The sequence below is a fragment of the Macrotis lagotis genome, chromosome X (assembly GCF_037893015.1).
Source record: "Macrotis lagotis isolate mMagLag1 chromosome X, bilby.v1.9.chrom.fasta, whole genome shotgun sequence".
Classification (NCBI taxonomy): domain Eukaryota; kingdom Metazoa; phylum Chordata; class Mammalia; order Peramelemorphia; family Peramelidae; genus Macrotis; species Macrotis lagotis.
In genome coordinates, this window is record NC_133666.1 from 449,605,618 (window position 1) to 449,631,368 (window position 25,751).

The 25,751-nt window shown below is 34.9% G+C and overlaps 1 protein-coding gene across 10 annotated transcripts in view; it reads left to right on the forward strand.

The window, feature by feature from the left end:
- LOC141500853 (protein SSXT-like) overlaps window positions 1-24,780 on the forward strand; it is an 84,076-nt gene extending 59,296 nt beyond the window's left edge. For 4 of the 10 annotated variants that reach the window (XM_074204358.1, XM_074204357.1, XM_074204359.1 and 1 more), the window contains 4 exons: window positions 20,017-20,184; window positions 20,838-20,942; window positions 23,619-23,711; window positions 24,458-24,779. In XM_074204358.1, coding sequence (XP_074060459.1) covers window positions 20,017-20,184; window positions 20,838-20,942; window positions 23,619-23,711; window positions 24,458-24,642 — 551 coding nt within the window. In that variant the 3' untranslated portion in view covers window positions 24,643-24,779. The other 6 variants (XM_074204355.1, XM_074204361.1, XM_074204356.1 and 3 more) reach the window with 6 other exon arrangements.
- Window positions 24,781-25,751: the final 971 nt, after the last annotated feature.

Consider the following 25,751-nt stretch of genomic DNA (forward strand, 5'->3'; position numbering starts at 1 on the left):
GCCATTGCTGATCCTCAGTCTTCTAAGTCAATAAAGAATGCATATTATGATATCCTTTTTTGAGGGGCAGCCTATTAGTATAGTCCATTCTTATATATTTTCTGGGTAGATGCTGCCAATGAATGATGACTCTAACTTAGGTATTTAGGAGTTGAAGATTAGACGAGATTGCATTTGAGAAATTGTGGAGAACTTTTAACAGTTCTAAACTGATCTTTACTGTAAAAGCCCAACTTTTTAAACACTTTTTCTCTGGTCATAATTAATGTATGAATGCAAGTCATGGAAAAATATCATGACCTGAGGAAAATCACAATTGCAGGTAATCTAGAAGAGTCTAAGTAGATTCTTGCTCACTGCTGTTACACCTGATTCTCAAGAAATGGTGTAAACGTATCATTGAGATCAGTATAATTGGAAAAATAATTGTGTTAGCCAGCAGTCAGAGTAAGGTATAATAGAAGGAAAGCCTGAATATTTACTGAGGTGTCCAGGAAGCACTGAGTATATAGATTTTGTGGAAGATTTATGTAAAAATATTGGTAAGAATCACACAAGTTGGGGTGGCTAGGTGGCACAGTGGATAGAGCACTGACCCTGGAGTTAGGAGTATTTGAGTTCAAATCCGGCCTCAGACACTTAATAATTATCTTACTGTGTGACCTTGGGCAAGTCACTTAACCCCATTGCCTAGCAAAAACAAAACAAAAAAGAATCACACAAGTTGAAAAGTTGTAGATGTGTTGTTATTTATACCATAAAGGGATGGTGGGGAGGACGGAAGACCCACCAGTAACAATAAGTGGATTGACTAAAATAAAGGAAGGCTTAAATTCAAGGAGTCCAATGAAAAATTTCAAAAAGGTTCCCATTTGTATACCCCCTTTTTAAATTATAGATTTCCAGTTATTCCCTGTAATGCAGTATTAGAATTTTTAACCAGGGGTAGCTTTAGTAATTTCACTCTTTTTAGGTTTTTTTGCAAGGCAATGGGGTTAAGTGGCTTGCCCAAGGCCACACAGCTAGGTAATTATTAAGTGTCTGAGACCGTATTTGAACTCAGGTACTCCTGACTCCAGGGCCAGTGCTCTATCCACTGCGCCACGTAACTGCCCCATAACTTCACTCTTAAAACTAGGGGTAGGGTTGGAGATCACATTGTGACAGATTTAAAAAGGGATTGTTTTTATACTTGTATGTTTATTTATTTTATGTGAAATTTAAAAATTTCCATTTAGTTTTATTTTACCTTATTTTTATGTTTCCAAGAAAACTGTAGAAGTTTATTAGGATGTAATTAATATAGTATTATATTCATAAAGATTCAAATGAGGGATAGGAATTTTGCTTGAGGTAGATGGTACAATGATATCTGACAGAAGAGATAAGGCAGTTGCTCATTTCATTTCCAATTTTGTTTTTGTTTCACTGTGAGGGAGAAGGACTTATTGGAAATGATAGTACAAAAATGTTTTAGTGAAAAATTATCTCCAAGAAGAGCAGAGAGATAAGAGAATACTTCACTGACTTTGATGAATGCAAGTCACTTAGTCCAGTTGTATGAAATCCTCAGGTCCTAAAATAATTGGCAGCTGTTATTATTGAGCCATAGTTAGTGATATTTGGAGGACTGTGGAAATGCATAGAGATAACACAAGATTGGAGAAGGATTAGTGTCCCAATTTTTTAGAAAAGAGAAAAGAACAGTCTCTACAGGCTAAAGGTTGATGACTTTGATTCCCCGGAAAATTATAGAATAGATCATTAAAAGAGATTGTTGGCCAACATATGGACATGAAAATGGGGTAATAAAAATTCACTCTGGCTTCATTTCATTTTATTTTTTGATAGGATGACTAAATTAGCATTTAAGGAAAATGTGGTTATAGTTCCCCTAGATTTTAGCAGAGCTTTTGATTATATATCATTCTTGTGATACCAGTCTTATGGAGAAAAGATTGAAATATGAATTGATGATAATCCTGCCAAGTGGATCCACACCTGGTTAAATGCTATAATATATATCAGTGTGGGAAGAGATCTCTTGTGGAGTCTGAGAGGGATTTATGCTTGCCCCTGTATTCTTTGCATTTTTATCAATGATTTAGATGAAGGAAAAGAAGGTGTGTCCATCACATTTGAAAATAATGTAAAGCTTGAAAGGAGAGCTAACAAGTAATGATTCGGATACAAAAAGATTTTGACATCCATACTATTATTGGGTTGACTTCAATTAGATGAAATTCAGTTGAGATAAATGTAAAGTCTTGTATTTGGATACAGTAAATCAAATTCACAAATACAAGATTGAAGAGGCCTCATTCTGTAAAAGATGTGGAGGTTTTGGTGGATTACAATCCCCATATGAGTCAGCAGTATGATGTAACAGCCCAAAATAATATGATCTTTTAAGATTAGCATAATTTCCAGGAATAGAGATGTAATACTCATACTGTTCTCTGTCCTTATCAGACTTCATCTGGAATGTTGTTTTCAGTGGTGTAAGGAAGTAACATTGATAAGATGGAGAGTATTTGAAGGAGGGTATTGTTTATCCTTCATTTTTGAAGAGGATCAATATCACTGGTGAATTAGATTAAAGGGAGGCCAAGTTGCAGAGTCATTCATTCTCTTTTCCTCAGTCATTGAAGTTCAATGGCGGGACAAAAGTGAATATGATAGTGATAACACAAAAGTGATAGTTCAGGAAGGTAGTAGATGATTTTGAAGTCTTTGGTACCTGACTGAGTTCCATGTGCTCCACAGTACCTAAGTCACCTGCCTTTCATGACTGTGGAACAAGTTCTTTTCATCCACCTGTTCTGTTAGAGAGTCTTCATTTGGGATAGACAGTCCCTAGTTCACCAACAGATTTGAGACCTGTCAGTTACTCCTCATTTTGATTTAGCCCATCTACCAACATGGTTTGGCAGGTCATTTGAAGGCATTGAGTACATATCATGTAAGGATAGATTGAAGGAACACAGGATAATTAGTCTGAGGAGTGAAGACTCAGGAGGGCTATGTCAGCTCTCTTCAAGTATTTGAAAGTTATCATGTAGCGGGAGGGATTGTTTGGCCTCAAAAGGGCAAAACCAGGATTAATTGGTGGGAGTTGCAAAGAGACAAGTTTAATGTTGATATCTGCAAAATTATTAGCAATCAGGGCTGCCTCAAAGTGGAGTGGTCTGCTTTATGGTGGCAGTTTGTCCCTTCTTGGACATCTTCAAATAGAGGTGTGTTAATCATTTGTTGAATGTTTGATGATGGGGAACTTGGAATATTGCTTGGCACATACTGGATACCTTAATGATTTTTTTGAATTGAATTTAATCTCTAGGGTGAAAAGGCTGAATTTGATCATTTGTAAAGACTCTTTAGCTTTAAAATGAATTCATTTTAGCTAATTATTTATCACTGTTGATGTAATTTGTCCTTTGACGATTTGGTATAGCAGCTTTGTTGGATTGTTGATATATCTGGACTTTTTTGGTGTTTTGTTTTTGTTACTTTTAATCCTGGAACTGTGGTTTTGTTGGGTGTGAAGAATTCCTGGTGTGGAAACTTTCCACCAATTTGTCAGCAACTCCTGTGTAAGCTTTATCTTAGAAAGTTTTGTCATTGAGCAATTAAAGAACTTGCTTATATATTCATGCAACTAAAACATGGTGGTGGCAGCACTTGAAAATTTTCTTATTCCATGTCTTTCTCATCCCGACTCAACACAGAACTTCTTATATAGAATATATGTATTCATATGTAGGTACTTATGTAGAGTTTTCATTGAAGTGTGTACTTTTCTTAAATCTGTAATTAGTTTTTTCTTTTTAAATATTTTATTTATTTTGAGTTTTACAATTTTCCCCCTGATCTTACTTCCCTTGCCCCCACCCCCCACAGAAGGCAATTTGTCAGTCTTTACATTGTTTCCATGTTAATACATTGATCCAAATTGAATGTGATAGGAGAGAAATCATATCCTTAAGGAAGAAACATAAAGTATAACAGATAGCACGATTAGACAATAAGATATCATTTTGTTTTTCTAAATTAAAGGTAATAGTCCTTGGTCTTTGTTAAAACTCCACAGTTCTTTCTCTGGATACAGATGGTATTCTCCATTGCAGACAGCCCAAAATTGTCCCTGATTGTTGCACTGATGGAATGAGCAAATCTATCAAGGTTGATCATTGCCCCCATGTTGCTGTTTTCCTGGTTCTGCTTATCTCACTCAGCATCAGTTCATGCAAACACCTCCAGGCTTCCCTGAATTCCCATCCATCCTGGTTTCTTATAGAACAGGAGTGTTCCATGACATACATATACCACAATTTGCTACACCATTCCCCAGTTGAAGGATATTTACTTGATTTCTAATTCTTTGCCACCACAAACAGGGATGCTGTGAATATTTTTGTACAAGTGATATTTGTACTCTTTTTCATCATCTCTTCAGGGTATAGACCCAGTAGTGGTATTGATGGATCAAAGGGTATGCACATTTTTGTTGCCCTTTGGACATAGTTCAAATTTTTCTCCTTCTAGAAAGGTTGGATGTGTTCACAGCTCCACCAACTATGTAATAGTGTCTCATATTTCCCACAACCCTTCCAACAATGATCATTATCCTTTCTGGTCATATTGGCCAGTCTGAGATGTGTGAGGTGGTACCTCAGAGATGTTTTAATTTGCATTTCTCTAATAATTAGTGATTTAGAATATTTTTCATATGACTATGGATTGCTTTGATTTCCTCATCTGTATATTGACTTTGCATATCCTTTGACCATTTGTCAATTGGGGAATTGCTTGTCTTTTTTTTAATCTGACTTAGTTCTCTGTATATTTTAGAGATGAGTCCTTTCTCAGAAACACTACTCATAAAATTTTTTTCCAGTTTACTACATTTCTTTTGATCTTGGTTACAGTGGTTTTGTCTGTGCAAAAAAGCCTTTTAATTTAATGTAATCAAAATTATCTAGTTTATTTTTAATGGTGTTCTCCAGCTCTTCCTTGATCATAAATTGCTTCCCTTTCCATAGATCTGACAGGTAAACTATTCCTTGATCTTCTAGTTTGCTTATAATACTGTTTTTTTATGTCTAGATTCTATATCCTTTTGTATCTTATCTTGGTATAGGTTGTGAGGTGTTGGTCTAATCTAAGTTTCTTCCACACTAACTTCCAATTTTCCCAGCAGTTTTTATTGAAGAGAGAGTTTTTATCCCAATAGCTGGACTCTTTGGTTTTATCAAACAGCAGATTACTATAATCATTTCCTGCTGTTGCACCTAGTCTATTCCACTGATCCACCACTCTATTTCTGTTGGGATAAAAACTTAAATCTATAATTACTAACTCTTTATTGCCTTCTGTGAGGGGCAAAAGTGCTGACTTTTCAGAAACATAGTGCTAAATTTGTCTAAGCCATAGGCCTCAGTTTCTATTTCTGAAGAATCAGGTGAGTGTGAGAACCCGGGTCTCTGGCTAGAAAAATTATTTCACCCTAACTATATAAGATGTAAACAAAGACAGACCCTCCTGGGAAAGCTTAGGTACACCTCCCTTCTCTTCAGACCATCAAGTTTGATTGTTGTAAGGGTCAGCAGAAATGAGGAGGGACAATGGGTTATGGGTTTTGTGGTTTTTTTTTTAAACTCTGCTTCAGCTTCTGTAATTTGGCTTTTCCTGCTCGCTCTCTCTCATAGAGAGTTAGGAACTACCCCGCTTCTTGCAAGAACCGAATTAAATTTTAACTCTGCTACCACTTTGAGAGGACTCCCTAGTAGTCATTTTGGGTTAGGGTTTCAATACACCGCACAGTTTTTGGGGGCTCCTTGGGGATAGTGGTCTTAGGGACAGACGACCCCTGACTCAGCTCAAGGGCAGGCCTGTTGAGAGTTTTACTCCCAACAGTCCTTGATGCTGGTTGTGGAGTCTCCCCCTCCCTGAGACAAACGACTGGAAATGGAGTAACTCAGTGGAAGCAAAGACCAGAAAAATTTCTCTGAAGGAAACCCAGCCAGTGGAGTTACAGTCAGGCAACTCATATGCTTATAACCCAGAAGTAAGCAATCTGATGAGCCAAAGGGGAAGCTGACTCATCAGAAAGCCAGCACTCTAGGGTGACTGCTGGTGGGCTGGCGACCCCCACTGTGAGCCTAGTAGAGAGACTAAGACAATTTGTTGAGCTGAGTCAAGGACTTGGAGGTGCCGACAATGGACCTCATGGTAAATTATGGGGAAAAAGAACAGTCTGAAGTTAAAACTGCAACAGGAGATTAGGAAATACCAATGGACAGTCCCTTAGGCAGATGGCTGCAAGATTGGGATCAATTACCAAAATATTGAGGCAAGGATAAGAAAAAGATGATTAAATATTGTTGTTTTATAGAGGGGATAAAAATTTGGACAGTAGAGTAATTTGGCTCCAAATATGGCTCCACTGAGGATTGGTTGTGTCAGAGGTTGAATACCTGGGGAGAGCTCATGCATATTATGAATATGTTATTCTAGAATGGGACACTCACCACCCCTAAGGATTAGGAGTGGGGATGGCGCCCCCTGGGGAAGACAAGTTTCCTATCTGGGATCCCCACTGGAACAACAAGAACCCAGTGCATCAAGCCCATATGCAGGATTTAAGGGAATTAATAATAATTGGAATTAAGAATGTGGTCCCAAAGACCCAAAATTTAAAGAAAGCCTTTGAGATTAAGCAAACTAAAGATGAGTCCCCCATCAGCATTTTTAGAGAGACTAAAGGCAGGGATCCAGAAATATTCAGGGATAGATTCCTATACTCCTTCAGAAGGGGAAAGTACACTGAAAATTCATTTTGTAACTAATACCTAGCCGGACATAGCTAGGAAGTTATGGAAGGATAGACTTATGGAATGAAGAGCCCCTTGGAACCCTCTTGAAGGAAGCTACTAAAGTTTTTATTAGAAGGGATGATGAACAACAGAAACAGACTCTCACATATTAAAATATGAAACAATTCTCTTAGAAAGGGATGATTTGATATTAACTCAGGATCATAACCAGAGTCCAGCTGAATTTCTGTCTGCTTCCCCCCAAGGATTCTCAGTAATTAGAACACAGTTGTTTGGAAGTTGTGACTTTTTAGACTAAAGTGAGAGAAGACTTACAGGAATCACCTATTCCAGGTGGGGAAGATTGGTTTTTAGATGGATCCTTGAGGGTGGTGGAAGGAAAAAAGGATGAATGGATAGGCTATAATAAATGGGAATAAAAATAAAGTTGTTCAAGCAGGAGACCTTCTAAAAGGATGGTCTGCTCAGACTTGTGAACTGTATGCACTGAACCAGGCATTAAAAGAACTAGAAAACAAAGGAGGGACTATCTATACTGATTCCAAATATGCTTGGGGAGTGGTACACATATTTGGGAACATATGGGAGGAGAGAGGAATGATAAATAGTAAAGGGAGAGATTTGGCCCACAATGCCCTAATAAGAGAAGTTTTAAATAATTTGCTTAAACCCCCTGTTATTGCAGTAGTACATGTCAAAGGACATCAATCAGGGAACTCATTGGAAGCTAGAGGTAACTGCCTTGTTGACGAGATGGCTCAGACAGCTGGGGAAGGAAATCTTGGATGATTGAAAGATATGTTATTGCTAATAGCAAAGATTTCCTTCATGTACCTCTCCACCATCCTTTACCAGTAAGGAAAAAGCAGAAAATGTTGGACTTGGGGACTAAGGAGTCCAATGAGGGACACTGGCATTTGCCCAGTGGATGGGAAGTTGAGGCAAGTCTTGACTTTACATCAAGACAGTCACTGGGGAGTCTAGAATCTGTGCGATGTGGTCTTAGCCAGGTATGTATCTCCTGGCCTCCATACAATAGCCAGGCAATTGGTAGATGGGTGTCTTATTTGTCAAAGGACAAATAGGGTTGCCTGGCACCGAACACTGGCAGCGGGACGGCCTCTGGGAATTCGACTCTTGCAGAGCACACAGATGGATTTTACTGAGCTGCCTCCTGTTGGCCACCTCAAATACTTGTTGGTCATAGTAGACCATTTGACCTCCTGGGTAGAGGCCTTCCCTCTTTCAAGGGCAACTTCCCCCATGGTTAGCAAAATTCTGCTAGAACAAGTAATTTCCCAGTATGGTATGGTGGACAGGATTGATTCAGATCAAGGGACACACTTTATCTCCAAGGTTCTCCAGTCCCTGGCTCAAGCCTTGGTAACTTCTGGGAACTACATACTCCCTGGCATCCACCCTCCTTTGGCAAGGTGGAAAGAATGAATCAGGAAATTAAGAGACAGTTAACAAAGTTGTCTCTTGAGACACAATTACCTTGGACCAAATGCCTGCCCCTTGTATTGTTTTTTCTTTTTTCTTTTCTTTTTTTTAGGTTTTTTTTTTTTTTTTTTTTGCAAGGCAATGGAGTTAAGTGGCTTGCCCAAGGCCACACAGCTAGGTAATTATTAAGTGTCTGAGACCGGATTTGAACCCAGGTACTCCTGACTCCAGGGCCAGTGCTTTATCCACTGCACCACCTAGCCGCCCTTTCTTTTCTTTTTTTTTTTACCTTGCATTGTTAAGGATCAGGACAAAGCCTAGATGGGACATCGGGTTATCTCCTTATGAGATGTTATATGGCCATACATTTCTTGGTCCAAGTGAACAATGGGATCCTAGTTTAAATAATAAGGATAAGTTTGTTAGGGAATATATAAAGGTACTAGCCCAACATGTGAAAGACATTCAACTAAAAGGACTTACTGCACAGACTCCTCCTTTAGGGTTTGCAATCCACAAATTTGAACCAGGAGATTGGATGTTGATCCAGACGTGGAAGGAGGAAAAGTTGACTCCAAATTGGGAAGGACTGTTTCAGGTTCTTCTCACCTCAGACACTGCTGTTGTGGACCCAGGAGTGAGGTTGGACCCACCATACCAGAGTAAAAAGATTTGTGAATCCACCAAAAGAATGGACTGTGGACTCTGAATCCATGAATGAATTGAAACTGCATTTTAAACGAGTATAGGGCTAACGAACTCTCCAACACCTTGCCCAGAGGTGGAGGATTCTTGGTATTCTCCCCTTTGTTATAATTTTGTTATCACTTCCTAGCTGGCATAATTGTATATAACATAAGAGATTTCCACGTGGGACCCATTCCTGGGTGCAATTACAGTGTCACTCCCTGGGGTTGGCCCCCTTCTCTTTCTAGGCTCTGGTCAAGACTACAGTCCTGCAGAAATGTGCCTTAGATATCATGTTCTGAGAGTGTCCCTCTTAAATTTGAGCCTATTGTTATGTCAGGCCTCAGTTTTAGCCACCTTTTTTGAAGAGGAAAACACTTTTCAGAGCTTAATTCAAACCATTTCTAATATTTTCATTGTAACTAACTGTTGGATTTGTTGGAGACCTCAAGGATTGAGCACATGGGCCATGGGTGCCGGTTCCACTTGAACCTGTTTGGTTATTGAGTAAAAAGTCCTTAGTACATAGTGGAACTGGATTTTGGAATGAGAAGGAAGAACACCAATGGCCACTGGCAGAATCCGTGACAGGTAACTTGGTAACTTCTGGGAACTACATACTCCCTGGCATTGCCTTAACCAAACGAGGAAGGGACTTGACTTAGGACAAAGTAGTTGCAGGTGGACTTTCTCTGCTAAGGTTGACAATATACAATTAGTGCCAGATTGCAGTAGGTACCAGGCCCTTGGGATAGGACCCATGTACAGTGTAATGATGGCATCTGGGTTAGATGTCATACTGACAAAATGGATGAGAATCATTGCCAATATATATTCAGTGGAGTGGGAAAGTGTAAAGGTGACTTATCCATAGCAGAATATAAAAAGTATAATCAGAACAATGGTCCCCTGATTACTTGGCTCCAAAGTTGGAGATGGGTAAACTACAGTGGATGGGAAGGGTTCTTTATTACTTTTTGGAGTGCATGAAATAGAGGTGGAGAATCTTGCATTGAGAGATGTAGCTGGGAGGAAGGGCAAACCTAGATGTGATGCTACCTCATTTCTTTCTCCCCTCCTTTTTTTGTGTGTGCATGTGCCTTTTTGATGGATGGATGAGATGTTATATATTCTAGAGTTGTTTTAATTTTTTCTTTTGCATTTTTCTCATGATTTTGCAATTTTTTTTCATATAGTTAAACATTTACATTTCTTTTTAGGGATTCATTTATTCAGAAATTATGGATGAAGGATATTAGTAGGAAACAATGGTCTTTCTTTTTCAAGATATTCTACAGTATTAAATTTATATAGCACTTTAAGGTTTGCAAAGTATTCTACAAATATTCTCTCATTTCATCATCACAGTAACCTTGGGAAATAGGTGTTACTATTATCCTCATTTAACAGCTTAGAAATGTGAGACAGGCAGAGAAGTTCAAAGATATAACAGATATGTTATACAGCTAGCAGGTATACAAATCTGAGGTAGAATTTGAAGTCAGGTCTTCCTCATTCTCGTTTACTGCATTATCCACTTCCCACCTGGCTTCTTATAATGTACATGTTTATTATTTCTCACTTAACTGAAAGATGTAGAGAATATGAAATCCCATTGTGCTTTGTTTAAAACATTTTATTAGGTAGAGCAAACTGCTACCCTAAAACTTTGGCTCTCTTCCAATATGATGTTTCCTATTTATATATCAAAATAATTTATGATTCCTTGAAAACTATAACAGAAGAAACAATCCCTTCCAATGATTCTCTAATCATATATGTTACGTGAGTCACAAAATAGCAAAATATAATCTCACCGCAGGTATTCATTACTTTATTGAAGGAAATTCATTGAAAAGTTGAAGTTAAGGAGATACTCCCTATGTATGATGAGATTCTTCAAATGCTCCTGTTTGTGAATGAAGTAGTGGCATTATCTCCTGAAATTTTGTCAAACTTTCTAGAAGAGACCTATAGCAACTTCAAAAATATTTGACCTGACCATTAGTACAAAAAGAGTCTTAAGTAGATGAAAAGTATCCAATCAAATGCATTCCTTAATCTGGGTCTATAACCTTTGTCCTCAGAATATATATATGGGACAGACAGTATTTGAATTGAATAGGAGGAGGATCCAGCTTAAGGAAATTACAAAGGTCTGGGTGGTCCATCTTTGTAGGAGAAACATTCTACATCTGTGTTACTGTGTGCCTGCTTAGCTTGGAATACCATGTTTATGTTTATTTCTGAATTAAAATAAACAATACACGGAAAGTAATAGGAGAGTCTCATGTTTGATATGATCTGGCTATAATTTAAAACCAATGAAGAAAACTTGAAAAAAAACGAGTCCTTCCTTAGGTGCTGCAAAGAGCAGTTGTACTAATGTAGTAATGGAGAGAGGGCTTCATTGATATTCTCAGGATAACTCATATCTTCATTTAGAAGAGGAACCCTAACTCATTGTGAATTCTCCCCTCACTTCTTTTTAGAAAAGATATAATCTTTTTTCTTTTTAAAAAAGCGATCTATTATTTTTAAATCATTTATTCATTTGAAGGTAAATATGTTCTATGTTGGTCTAAATCTATGTACTGCCAAATTCCTTTGCAATATTCTCAGTAATTTTAACTGAAAAGGAAATTCTTGCTTATCTAGTTTGCTCTATTTCAGAGAGGCAGCTTGACAATATAGACAGATAACTGACCGGGAAACCAGGAAGATCTGAGTTCAAGTCTTGTCTGACTCATAATGACTTTATGACCCTGGACAAGTCACTGAACCTCTCAGTGCTGTGGGCAACTCTTCTAAGACTACAATTTGCATACAAGATGCCTGTCTGCACTGTTAAAGACAGTTTCTGCACCTATATAATTTTGAAATCCTAGGTCTAGTCCCTATCGCTTATCTACTGATATATTTTTCTATTCTTTATCCTGGACTATTAAAATTTTTTATTACTGCTTCATAATATAATTTCAAATCTGGTAATCCTGTGCCTCCTTTATTCCTGTTTTCTTCATCATTCTTCATCATTTGGGTTCCTTAATTTTTATGATGTGTTTTTTGTATTTAAATCCTGTGTGTCTTATTTGTCTGATTTCCTGTATCTGTGTCTTAATAGATTAGCTCTAATGTCTTACAGTTTTTATAGCTTAAAAAATGATGCTTTTATTACTGAAACAATGCAATGTATAAAAGCCAAATGGGGGGGGGGTGGTTATTCTCTTCATTAATAAGTTTCTACTTGTTTTAGCTGTGTCATAGAGCTTTCAGAATGGGAGCTTAATGTCATTCACTTCATTAGGTGGCACCAAAAACATTTTGTTGAACTAGGAGATATATATGTATATATAACTTACTATTCTTCTTAAGTCCATATTTTTTGTCCTTAACTAACATCTCAGACTATTAATTATCCTATGAGATTTTAATGGTCATTTTTCACACGAATCCATTGAGGTCTGAGACTATTTTATTTCTGCTTCTTGAAAGGAACCTGTTAATTTTGAAAACCTTGTTAGGAAACTTGGTAAAGAGGCAGTTTGAAACATGAGCCCCCACAGTTGTGGCTGATCATAGTTATTTTGACAGGAATTCTTTTTTTTCTCTTATTTCTTTGTGGTTTTACTTACTAGTTTATGTAGATACTAATGATTTCTGTGGATTTATTTTTTTTTGTTGTTACTTTATTGGAGCAATTATTGTTTTTATTGGTTTCTTTGATTTTTTTTAAAAAGAATAATTTTGCATTCCTTTTGCTGATGGTTATTTAATTTCTTTCCATGTATATTGCCATAGCTAACATTTCTAGTATTATGTCAAATATTATTTGGGAGAAGATGCTTCTTATTTTACTTGTAACAGTGTTTCTTCACATTAATGGATAATCTCACCTTATTTACAGTGAGAGATAGCATAACATATTGGTTAGAATATAGTCTTGAAAGTCAAGGAGAGCTGAGTTTAAGATAAGTCTTGCCTTTGTCACATACTGAACCATGTGACAATAAGTCACTTAACTTTTCAGAGCTCCAGATATCTTTCTAAGATTATAAGTTGCAGAATGCTTGATTATATTTTAAAATAAGTTTCCCAATTGTAAATTCACTATAGCAATAAGGTTCATGACCATAAAAACTCATAAGATTACTTATACTTTTTTTGTTTTCCTTAATTATGTACCCTATCTGGTATAAATTGATTATTATGAATTGATTTTGGATATATTGCTTTTCTCTCTGTTTAATTATTTTTTCTATCAGTATTCACTACTGATACTGCCTTGTATATTCTCTTTCTTGGTTTAGCCTTTCTTTTTTGTACATCTGGATCCTTTTTGTCTCATAAATGATAGCTTTAATTTTTTCATTCCTTAATACACAGATTTATTTCTATGATTTTGGCTTACTGTCTGATTTAGTAGTTATAATATTATTAAAGTATACTAATAGGGGTTTTTAAAGGAAAAGAAAGTAGGAAAGAGAAGAGAAAAGGAAAAGCATTGAAGAGGAGAGAGGGATAGTTTCAATTATTAATGTGAAGTCATTTGAAACATTTCCTTATTAGCCATCTTGCGAAATAAATAAAGTGGAAAAAAGTATGCTTCACTCAGTGTGGGGTTCATCAGTTCTTTTTCTGAAGGGTAATAGCATTATTCATCATAGGACCTTTGGAATTACTTTGAATCACTGTCTTGATTCAGGTCTTACATCTCAGTTGATCATCTTTACAATATTGCTGTTGTGTATGGTGTTTGCAAGAGTTCATTTAAGTCTTACCAGGCTTTTCTGAAATAATTCTGCGTTTCATTTTTTACTGCCCAATAACATTTGATTACAATCATATACTACAACTTGTTCAGTCATTTTTCTAAAGATAAGCATCTCTTCAATTTTCAGTTTTTTGGTTGCCACAAAAATAATTACTACAAATAATTTTATACAAATAATCCTTTCTCCTTTTCTTTGATCTCCCTTGGAGATAGATGTAGTGTTATTTGAGGGTATGCCCTACGCACAGTTTTATATCTTGTTGGACATAGTTCCAAATCATTCTCCAGAATGCTTGGACTGGTTCACAACTCTGTCAGTAGTTGCTTAAAATGTCCCTATTTTTCCACATCCTCTGGCCTTTGTCATTTTCTTTCTTTGTCATGTTGTTGTGTTAACCAATCTGATAGATTTTTTTTTCTGCTAGGTTTTAATTTGCGTTTCTCTAATGAGTAGTGAGATAGAGTATTTCATGTAACTCTTGATAGCTTTGATTTCTTTTTCTGAAAACTGCTTTTTCATATCCTTTGATCATTCATCAACTGGGGGAATGGCTCTTATTTTTTATAAATGTCTCAGGTCCCTTTAACATTTTGAGAAATGAGGCTTTATCAGAGAAACTTGCTCTAAAGATTTCCCCCAGTGTCCTGTTTTCCTTCCAATTTGGGGCTGTATTGTTAATATTATTTGTGCAAAAGATTTTTGATTTCGTGTGATCAAAATTATTTATTTTACTTCCAGTAACCTTCTCTGTCTCTTGTTTGAACACACACACACACACACACACACACACATACACACACACACACCCCCTCTTATCCATAGATCTGACAGGTCATTTTTCCTTATTCCCCAATTTACTTATATCACCTTTATGTCTAAATCATTTATCTGTTTGGACTGTTTTCTTGCTTTGCAGTGTGAGTTATTGGTCTGTGCCTAATTTCTGCCAAACTGTGTTTCAGAAATTTTTGTCGAATGTTGAGTTCTTACACCCCCAGAACTTGGAAAACAGTTTTAGATTTAATCAAACACTAGATTAGAATGGTCATTTACTACTGTGTATTGTGTACTTGATCTATTCCTCAGATCCATCATGCTTTTTTAACCAGTACCAGATTGTTTTGATGAGTATTGCTTTTGTAATTTAGTTTGAAATCTGGAACTGCTAGGTTGACCTTTCTTAACCTCCCCCGCCCTCCATTCCCTTGATATTCTTGACCTTTTGTTCTTTTAGGTGAATTTTATTACTTTTTTTAGCTCTATAAAAATAATTTTGCATAGTTTTAGAATGGCATCACATATGTAAATTAATTAAATAGAATTTTAATTTTTATTTTATATTAACTTGGCCTACTAATGAGTTATTAATGTTTCTCTGATTATTTATATCTGCCTTTATGTGAAAAGTGTTTTGTAATGGTGTTCATTTAATCCATGGATTTATTTAGGCAGATAGACTCCCAGCTATTTTATATTGACTACAGTTATTTTGAGTAGAATTTATCTCGTTTTGTTGGTAATATATAGAAATAATGATGATTTATGTGGGTTTACTTTATATCCTGCAATTTGCTGAAGTTTTTAATTATTTCATCTAATATTTTAGTTGATTCTTTAGGGTTCTCTTAAGTATACCATAATATCAACTATAAAGATTGATAGTTTTGTGTCCTCATTGCCTGTTCTTTCACTTTCTTTTTCTTGTCTTATTGCTATAGCTAGCAATTCTAGTATACAGTATTGAATAATAGTGATGATAATGGGTATCCTTGTGATCTTATTGGGAAAGCCTCAAGTTTATCCATTACAGATAACACTTATCCTTGATTTAGAATACTTTTCTTGTGTTTTTAAATAGGGATAAATGTTGTATTTTGTGAAAAAAGTTTTTCTGTTCCTACTGTTATAATCATTTTTTTTCTTGTTTTTGTTATTTAGTCAGTTATACTGATATTTTCCCTAGTTTTGAATTAACCCTGCATTCCCTGGTATAAATTTCACTTGTATGAGCTTTGGGATATAGTCCTGTAATGTCCTTGATAATCTTTTTTAAAAAATTTTTTTGCTTTAGTATTTATTTAAGGATATTGGTCTTTGGTTTTTTCTTTTTTCTCTCTCTGATTTAGTTATCAAAACCATAGTTGTCAAAAAATGAATTTGGTTAAGACTTTTTCCTTTCTCTTTTTTTCAAATAGTTTTCATAGTATTGAAATTTATTGTTCCTTAAATGTTTGGTAGAATTCATTTGTAAGTCTGTCTTGCCTTGGTACGTTGCTTAGGAACCTCATTGTTGACTTGATCAATTTCTTTTTTTTTTCCAAGATAGGATTATTTAAATATTACATTTCCTCTTTTGTTATTTTGGGCAATTTATATTTTTATAAATATTCATCATTTCATTTAGATTTTCAGTTTTACTGGTATATAATAATTTGATATAATAATTCTTAATAATTATTTTAATTTCATCTTTATTGGTGATACATTTTGATTCTTGTAATTTGGTTTTCTTTTTTAAAAATCAATATATCTGTGTTTTTTTTATAAAAACAACTCCTAGTCTTATTTATTAATACAATGGTTTTCTTACTTTCCTTTATTAATCTGTCACTTTTCAGGATTTTTCAGGTTGGTGTTTATTTGGGATTTTTAATTTATTATTTTCATAGATCTTATAATTGGATGCCCAATTCATTGATCTCCTTCTCTCGTTATTATCATCAAAAGATAAAAATTTTCCCCTATGTACTACTTAGGTTGTATCTCACAAATTTTGGAATGTTATTGCTTTGTTTTTATTCTCTTAATGAAAATATTGTTTCTATACTTTGTTGTTTGACCCACATATTCTTTAGAATTAGATATTTTAGTTTATAATTAACTTTTTTATTTATTTTTTCTTTATTTTTTGTTTTTTTGCAAGTCAGTGGGGTTAAGTGACTTGCTCAAGGCCACACAGCTAAGTAGTTATTAAGATCCTGAGTCTGGATTTGAACTCAGGTTCTCTTGACTCCAGGGCTTTTGCTCTATCCACTGTGCCACCTACAATTAACAATTGGCAGTTGTTAATTGAAATTAACTAAATCTATGCTTCATGGCTCTTTGTTACAGTAATTTTAATTGCCTTTAATTGTTCTACTTTTCTGCATTTGGTTGTGAGTTTTTATTCTCTAAACAGATTAGTTTTTGTGAAGATGCCATGTATAGCTAAGAGAAAGATTAATTCCTTTCTATTCCCATTTAGTTTTATTCAGAGGTTTATCATTTCTAACTTTACTTTTTCTTATTTATTTTATGGTTAGACTTATCCAGTTCTGAAAGGAGTAAAGTTCATTTCTTTCACTAAATATAGTTTTACTTTCTTATTTCCTCCTGTAATTCATTTAATGTTTCCTTTGAGAATTTGGAAGCTATGCCATTTAGTGCATATATGATTAGTACTGATATTATTTTATTGTCTATTGTTCCTTCAAGCAAGATACAGTTTTCCCTGCTTATCCCTTTTATTTAATTATTTTTGTTTTTGTCTGAGAATGTTTGCTTGTCTTGTATTTTTCACTTCAGCTAAAGCAGAGTGCTTTTCTTTAAAAAAACATTGTTGGATTCCATTCTGTTATTTGCTTCCATTTTCTGAGTGATTCATCCCATTCATACCCACACTTATGATTACCAGTTGTATGTTTTCTTCAGTACTTTTTTTCTTGTTTCTTCATCATTCTCTCTTCTCTTGTATCTGTTTTTTTTCCTTTGATCTTCCCCCCCTCTTCCTATAATTTTTTTCTTCTTCTACTTCCCTGCCCTATAGGGGGCAGTTAGGATAGAGCACCAGCCCTGGAGTCAGGAGGATCTGGGTTTAAATCCAACCTCAGACATGTGACATTTGACTGTGTGACCTTTAACTCTGATTGCCTTGCATCCAGGGCATCTTCAGTGGTCTTCATTCATTTCTGGCCACTGGACCCAGATGGCTCTGGAGGAGAAAGTGAGGCTGGTGACTTCACTCAAATCCAGTTCACATGCATGTCATGATATCACCAACCCTGATGTCATGATCCTTTAGGGTAGCTGGGTGCGCAGTGGGCAGAACACTGGCCTTGAATTCTATACTTGACACAAAATAACTGGGTGACCCTGGACACGCCATTTAACCCTGATTGCCTCGTATTCAGGACCAACTCCAGTTGTCTTGATAGACCCAGATGACTCCAGAGGAGAAGGTCAGGCTGGTGACTTAGCTAGCACAGCTCACCACACACACACACACACACACACACACACACACAAACACACACAAAATCTAATTTATATGTTTGTCATGGCATCGCCTCCCTGATTAAGAAAGAAGGATAAACATCATCAAGATAGATTTCTATTATGAATAAATTACCAACCTATATATTTTTTTCTTCTTTGAGTCAGTTGATGTAAGGTTCAAGTGTTGCTCTTCTGACCCCCCCCCCCCCCCCCCATTTTTCCCTCTGTAAGAGCTCTTCCTTGTGCACTACCTTTACATGAGCTAATTTTACCTGCTCTTCTCCTTACCCTTTTCTCCTTGGACTTCTTTTTTTGGATCCTTTCATTCTTCCTCCCTCCCTCCCTCCCTCCCTCCCTCCCTCCCTTCCTTCCTTCCTTCCTTCCTTCCTTCCTTCCTTCCTTCCTTCCTTCCTTCCTTCCTTCCTTCCTTCCTTCCTACTTAGTCAACTTGGAAATATAATTAAGTACAGAAGGAATCAGTAGATAGGGACTGATTGAAAATTAGAGGGGCAGCTAGGTGGCTCAGTGGATAGAGCACAGCCCTGGAGTCAGGAAGACCTGAGTTCAAATTCAGCCTCAGACACTTAATTACTTAGCTTTGTGACCTTGGGCAAGTCACTTAGCCCCATTGCCTTGAATAAATAAAATTAAAAAAAGAAAAGAAAATTAGAATGAGACACAGGCGATGATAGTGGAGAAGACGACAGGGACTGAGGAGTTGGCTTCAAGAGTTCAGTTAAAGAGGTTGGCATTGGCAAGAAGAAAGGACAATTTCAGCAGAGACCTGGAGTAAAGGAGAGGATATTGGGGGAGGGGGGAGAATAATGTCAGGAGAATCTGAGATGAAGAGAAGACAGAAAAGGGAGCTTGTAGCAAACTCAAGTTTTGAAGGATTCAGTATGAGTGGAGGTCCACAGTTGGAGGGAGTGGATAGATGCCTTGACAGTCTTGGAAAAGCTTCTGTGATCAATAGGCTGCAGTTTTAGGGAAAAGATTGGAAGAGGTTTTTTAATTTGTTTTTGCTGGAGTGGGGATTTAATTGAGATTATATTAAATTTGTAGTAGATTCACTTAGTATGGTTTTGTTACATGTGCCATTTTCTAGTTCCTCTAAGAAGTATGTGAGCCTTAATAATGGACCCAGGTTGTATGATAAATCATGTGGTCAGTGATAGTGATAGTGGAACAGGGGATTCAAAAGTAGATAGGAGAATGTGGTGTTGGAACTGGTTCAAACAAGAGTGAATATTTGGAAACAGAGCAGAGGTCATAATGTTACCAAAAAGTAAGTGAAAGGGCACCTGTGAGGATGAAAAATAGAAGTGATGAGACATAGGGAGACATAGCATGATAAATAATTTCAGAATTTTTTTTAAACATGAAATTGGGAACACTTGTGGGTGATGGCAAGATCCAAAGTACAAGTTGATTGTCCTTGAATGTGACCATGATAGAGAATAATGTTTGCAAATGTTTCATCGAATGGAAAAAAAATCTTTTATTCTATAACATGAACTAAAATAAAAAATAGCAAAAAAGGAAACGATATAACTTGCCTTTTCTCATTCTTATTTGCTTCAAAACTTCGTAAAATTGACTTGTTTTTATGCTTTGTGTAAAATGAGGATGATGCTTGTCTTGACAGAATGATTGTGTGGATAAATTAAATAACATAATATAATGAAGATGTGTGAAACCATATGTTATTTGTGTGTATATACATACATACATACATATATATATTTGATTCTTTAAAAATCTAAGTAAATAAAGACCACTGAAAAGAGGGGCAGTTTTGAGTAGTCATCTTTTTAGGGTCATAGTTAAGTGAAGTTAAATTATGAATGCATAAAATTTTTACTTCAGATTTTGTAAGGTTTAAAGGATTGGAGCTTAAGGTTGTTTTGGGGAACAATTGTCAAATTTTGATATTTTAAGACAAAAATGGATACTTGTATTTCTATTTTGTAAGATTAAAACATTTTACACAATTGGTATATATCTATATATACATTTCTTAGGTCCAATGATGCACCAGCAACCTCCTTCACAACAGTATAATATGCCACAAGGAGGTGGTCAGCATTATCAAGGACAGCAGCCCCCAATGGGAATGATGGGTCAAGTTAACCAAGGAAATCATATGATGGGTCAAAGACAGATTCCTCCTTACAGGCCACCTCAGCAAGGTAATATAGAAGTTTTCTTGATTATTTTAAACTGTGCTAACTCTTAAGTCTTTAAATTGTTTTTATTTCTAATTAAATTTTTAACAAAAACATTAAGTCAAAGCTGGACTTTTATTTATGTCTGGCATTTTTTTCTTCCCTGAAATATAACAAAAGGCATTAAGTGAACTTTGAACTTTATGGTATAAATTTTCTTTGTTTATTTGTTCTTACTTAAAAAAAAGTAACATTTAAAAGTTTTCATCACAAACACAATAATATGCAGTAAATAATTGCAAATATCTATTTTATTCTAAAATTCCTAAAACACCAGAAGAAAATAAAACAATTATGTGTTCCACCATTTTGTAATTGTTTCTGTTGTCTTTTACATTTTCCTTTTCTTGCCACAAGATTCTGTACTGATGATATTGTACATGTGTTCTTTGAAATTAACGTCAGTGTTTAAGGAACCAAGTAGAAAAGCTATAAAATGTGTTATATGTGTTTGTGTATATCTATAAAATAATACAGCAATTAAAATGTCTGAAATGCCAAAGAATGGGTTGGGGAATCTACATTTGAGAAATATATCTTAAGATCAGATTAGAAAGAAAGCCTTTGATAACAGAGAAAATAAATTATTTACATCTTGACTGGTTGTGGTTTTTCAGGCCCACCACAGCAGTACTCAGGCCAGGAAGACTATTATGGGGACCAATACAGTCATGGTGGACAAGGTCCTCCAGAAGGCATGAACCAGCAATATTACCCTGATGGTAATCTCTCGTAATGTTAACTTTCCCATTTTCTATAATTGCCCAATTTTAATGTAGACAGCTATTAAAAACCATTTTAATGGGGTAAAAAAGTTAGCAGTAACAGAGAGCTTTTTCAAATAAAAAAGTCAGAAATGTTTATAATAATCTAAGACACCAAGAATAATTTATTACAACTAACTTAAATTAGGTTTTCTGTCATATGTATTTCCACATTTGTGCCATTTAGCTTCATGTTTTATTACTAGAATCTCAACAGATACAAAAAAGGGATCCTTTGCTACATTTTCAGTTGTTAATTTCAGTCAAAGCAGTTTTGTTGTCCTATTTGTTGTATTCCATTGTATGTATACTTAGAGAATACAGTTTTTGAATAAGTTATTTGCAAATTGTATCATTTTAGTTAATTTTGCATACAATCAGGAAGCTGTGATGTATTTTAAGTTTTAAAGTTGCCACCTGGCAAATTCTGCAGTTTTAATGTACTGATTCATACAAATTTATGGCACAATTACTTTTGAATTTTGAAGAAGAAAGATGTGGATTAGAATTTTAACTTAAAATGAAGATAGATTGTGAGACAATTGTTAATACAGGTGTGCCCCGCTTTAAGAAAACCCAATTTGTATCACAATCCCTGTTTAAGATAAATAAATTCAGAAATAGATATTCATATCAAAAAAATTCTTCACTTCATGATAGATTTACTTGAGGGTTCCTTTAAGCTCCTTTTTGATATTTAAGTTGAATTATACTTAAGAGATTTAGGAGGAAAGAACCTTAAAACTAAATATTTGGGAGCTTCTAAGAATTCAAGATAAACTTGCTGAAATTGTAATGTAAGGAAATGGGAACATTTGTTTTAATGTATAAACATTTTTTGGGAACATAGCATATTACATAAAGCGAGGTACACCAGTAATTAATATTGGTCTAAGTATTTTGGCACTTAACTACATAGGTAAATTGAAGTGTAGAGTTGGAAAAGTTGTCCAATGAATTGTATATTATTTTATATTAGAAATTTAGTAAATAATTATTTTTAGTGATAATGATTAATTGATGATTGGATAATTCATGTCAGAAAAATCCCATTTTCCATTATGTTTTTAACTTCAATTAGCTAATTGACTCATCTTTTTATTTTCATGTGTGGCTATAAATACAGCCTTAAAATTTAATGGAGAAGTTTTATTATGTATATTATAGGTCTTAAAAGAAATATAAAGTCTGCTTTATGAAATTAGGTATGTGAGGATGACTACTTGATATAGTTAAGCCAAAGCAATAGTTTTAATAATATACATTTAAATTATTTTTAAATGAATAAAATGATTGAACTGAGCACTACAAATAGCTTTTTGCATAGACCCAGTTTATTTCAATAGTATATTAATAAAATCCAGTTCTCTCTTTTGCAGGGCAATGGGGTCAAGTGACTTGCCCAGGGTCACATAGCTAATTACTAAATGTGTGAGGTTGGATTTGAACTCAAGATCCACTGTGCCACCTAGCTGCCCCTCAGTTCTCTTTAATAATACTTTTTGAATTTGAAAATCTATATTTGACCTGTCTGCTTAGAAAAGATAAAAAGTTAATTGTATAAATGTCAAACATTAAATATTACCATAGATAACTTATTTTTGTGTCTTTCATTAGGATATATATTGGTTATATATGTTTGACATTTATTTAGACCACTTTTTTAAGTTCAGTAATTAAGTAGCATTGGACATGCTCTAATATTTCTGAATATTTACAAGCAATTGCATAGGTATTATTTTTAAGATAGTTTTTCAGAACTTGGGAACACACAGCCGAGCAGTAAATATAATACTCATAATTCTCTGCCTTTATTTTAGTCATTCTTTCTAAATTTTAGCACTTAACTTTAGCTTCCTTAGAGGTTGCTTTATCTGCATATTCCTTGGTTTAGTACAGTTGTGAAGTCAGGAATATTTTTTGGTACTAGCTTCCCATAATGTTTCAGGAGAAATAGGTTGTGTCTTAAGACAACATACAGGTAGGGTTTGCTTTGAGTTATTAAGGTAGAAGTTTCTGTAAAAATAAGAATAATTTTTTAAAGATCATATGTGAAAAATTCTTGGAAAAATAATTGAAAGAATTTAGAAAAGGAATATATTTTTAATTCCTAATGCTTTAAATGGGAAAATATAATGTAAAAATTTTGTCTCAGTTTCTTTCAGGGGAAAAAAAATCTTATGAAGCTCTGTTATATTTTGTATTGTCTTTAGCATATGCTGTGGAATTGGAGATCAGCAGAACAGGTGTTTGACAAAATATGATAATTGCTTCCTTTGTTCATTCTAATTTAATTCAGGTTATTTACATGTGAAAGGCCTAAATGCTTTCATTCTTTTTTTGTTGGAAGATAAAGTTTTTTTTTCTCCCAATGAGGATTATCAGAGGGTTAAGACTGTCCCTTTCTGTGATGTTTCTAAAAGTACTGTTTTTTATTTAAAAAAAAAGTCTGCACGTTGACTCAATATGAAATTAAGTCATATTGGTTAATATTTGGCTAATGCAATTGAAAATTTTTTTTTTATGTTCCAGTTAAAATTTTTTTTTCATTTTATCTGAAAGTTTAAATATTTTTAGGGTTTTTCACTCATTGGCCATTAACGTTTCTTCCTGTCTCTTGTCGAATTGATGTAGGTCATAATGATTACGGTTATCAGCAACCGTCGTATCCTGAACAAGGCTACGATAGGCCTTATGAGGATTCCTCACAACATTACTACGAAGGAGGTATCTATATACCTTCACACACACATATACGCACATATATCTCCTCCCCCACAGGAATGAAATTTCTTGCACAAGGCAAACTTTATCCAAAGAAAGACTTTTGTAGACTACTAGTTGTTGGCTATCTTGAAAATTATGGAGACCCCACAGCAATCAAAATAATTTTCTTGCAAGCACCTAAAATGTATAACCATAATTTGCCATTTTCTAACAACAGTAAAATGACTAAAAGATCTTTAGAATTTTTTTCTCAGTGGAAAATTTCTATTTAAACACAAATCCATCAGTTCGGTTGTTTTTTTCCCCCCTGTGTGTCTTTACATATATACATACATATATATATATATATATATTTTCATATATAAATATAGTGCCTTTAGGAAACAGCTTGCTGATCTTGTGTAGCTAGTGTGTGCTCTTGTAGCTGTCTTTAATTTTGTCTTTTTTATTTTATTTAGCATAGTCATGATCTTATGACTGTGATGTTCCAGTAAATGTAATGCTCGTATGGCAGAGACGCTGAAAATGCTGCAGTTCAACCTTGCAAAATTGGCTTTAACTGCAGTTTGTTTGGGCCGAATCCTTCTGTTTGGTTTGAGTTTTCTTTGTTTTGTTAACTTTTAAAAATCGAGATTGCATTTCATTTTTGTTCTTGTGTTGTTGGCTGTGCATCTTAGAAGGAAAAATAAATTAATTAAGCAAACCTCTCAATGGTTCTTTTTTTCCCTCTTCCAATCATCCTGCAGGGAATTCACAGTATGGTCAGCAGCAAGATGCATATCAAGGGCCACCTCCACAACAGGGTTATCCACCACAACAACAGCAGTATCCAGGTCAGCAGCCTTACCCAGGACAGCAACAGGGTTATGGTATGTACCTAGTCTGTTGTGGAAATTGGTGTGGGGGGGCTATTTCCCACTTAATAGTGTGAAATGAAGATAGTTTGTTGTTTATTTTTTGCTATGGATCATCCTTTGATGAAAATAATATTTACTTGAGTATGCTATTAAATATTTCTCTGAGATAGACAGTAGAGCATTTAACAAGATTGAGGTTTTAAAATTTACGTTTATTAAGATTAGCAAGTTAGTCCCTGTCCTCAATAGTCTTACATATTTTTAAAAAATTTTACAATAAAGTGTTCAGATGAAAATCAAAAAAAATTTTATGGAACACTTTAAATTTTAAAAAATAGCTATATTTTGCTTTGTATCACTTGAATTTCCTTCTTTATTTTTCCCTTCCATTTTCCCAGAGAGACATCTCATAAGATAAATAATATATTTTCTAAAAAGACAAACCTAAGAAAATATAATCAGCTAAACTGAGCCGTACATATCCATAACATTGAAAATATCCATAATATTCTGTACTCATAGATCTCTTAATGGAGGAAGTCTACTCATAGATGGTGGTTGGAAATGGATATGGATTTCATTGTTGGTGGCACCATAGCATGGGGGTGGTTGGAAACTGATAAAAAGACCTAGTTCTAGGCAAGATAAATGTCCTAGAGGTTTAAGTCCTGTGATCTGGCAGCAAGATGATGACTCGGAAAGAAAGAGATGTAACCTGTAAGAGGTGATGTAATTACTGAAAGGAAGGAATAGGAATTCTCCACATACCAGAAAGGCCAGAGTAATTCTAATTCCTTTGCTGAGAATATCAGTGTTGTTGTTTAAGGGAAAAGCGTCTTCAAATTTTCCATTACTTTGCATTTCCAGTTTTTGGCATTACCACTTACTCTCTTTTCCAGTCTGAGGAAGAGGCAGGGCTGATGAATCTCTACTTTTTTTGTCCCTTATCACATCCATAACAAATTGCGTTGTGACTTTACTCTAACAATTATTTCCTTACTTCCCAAGTCTTAAAAAAATATCTTTTCTTGACCTTTTTCAGTCAATTTCCCATTAATGTCTTCCCTTTTAGTGTTAAACTTCTGCTCAGAGGTGCTATTTGATTACTTAATTGCCACATAATCTTTACTTAGCCTCTTGAAATATTGCTGCTTTCTCCCTATTCTTGTGATCTTCTTATCAC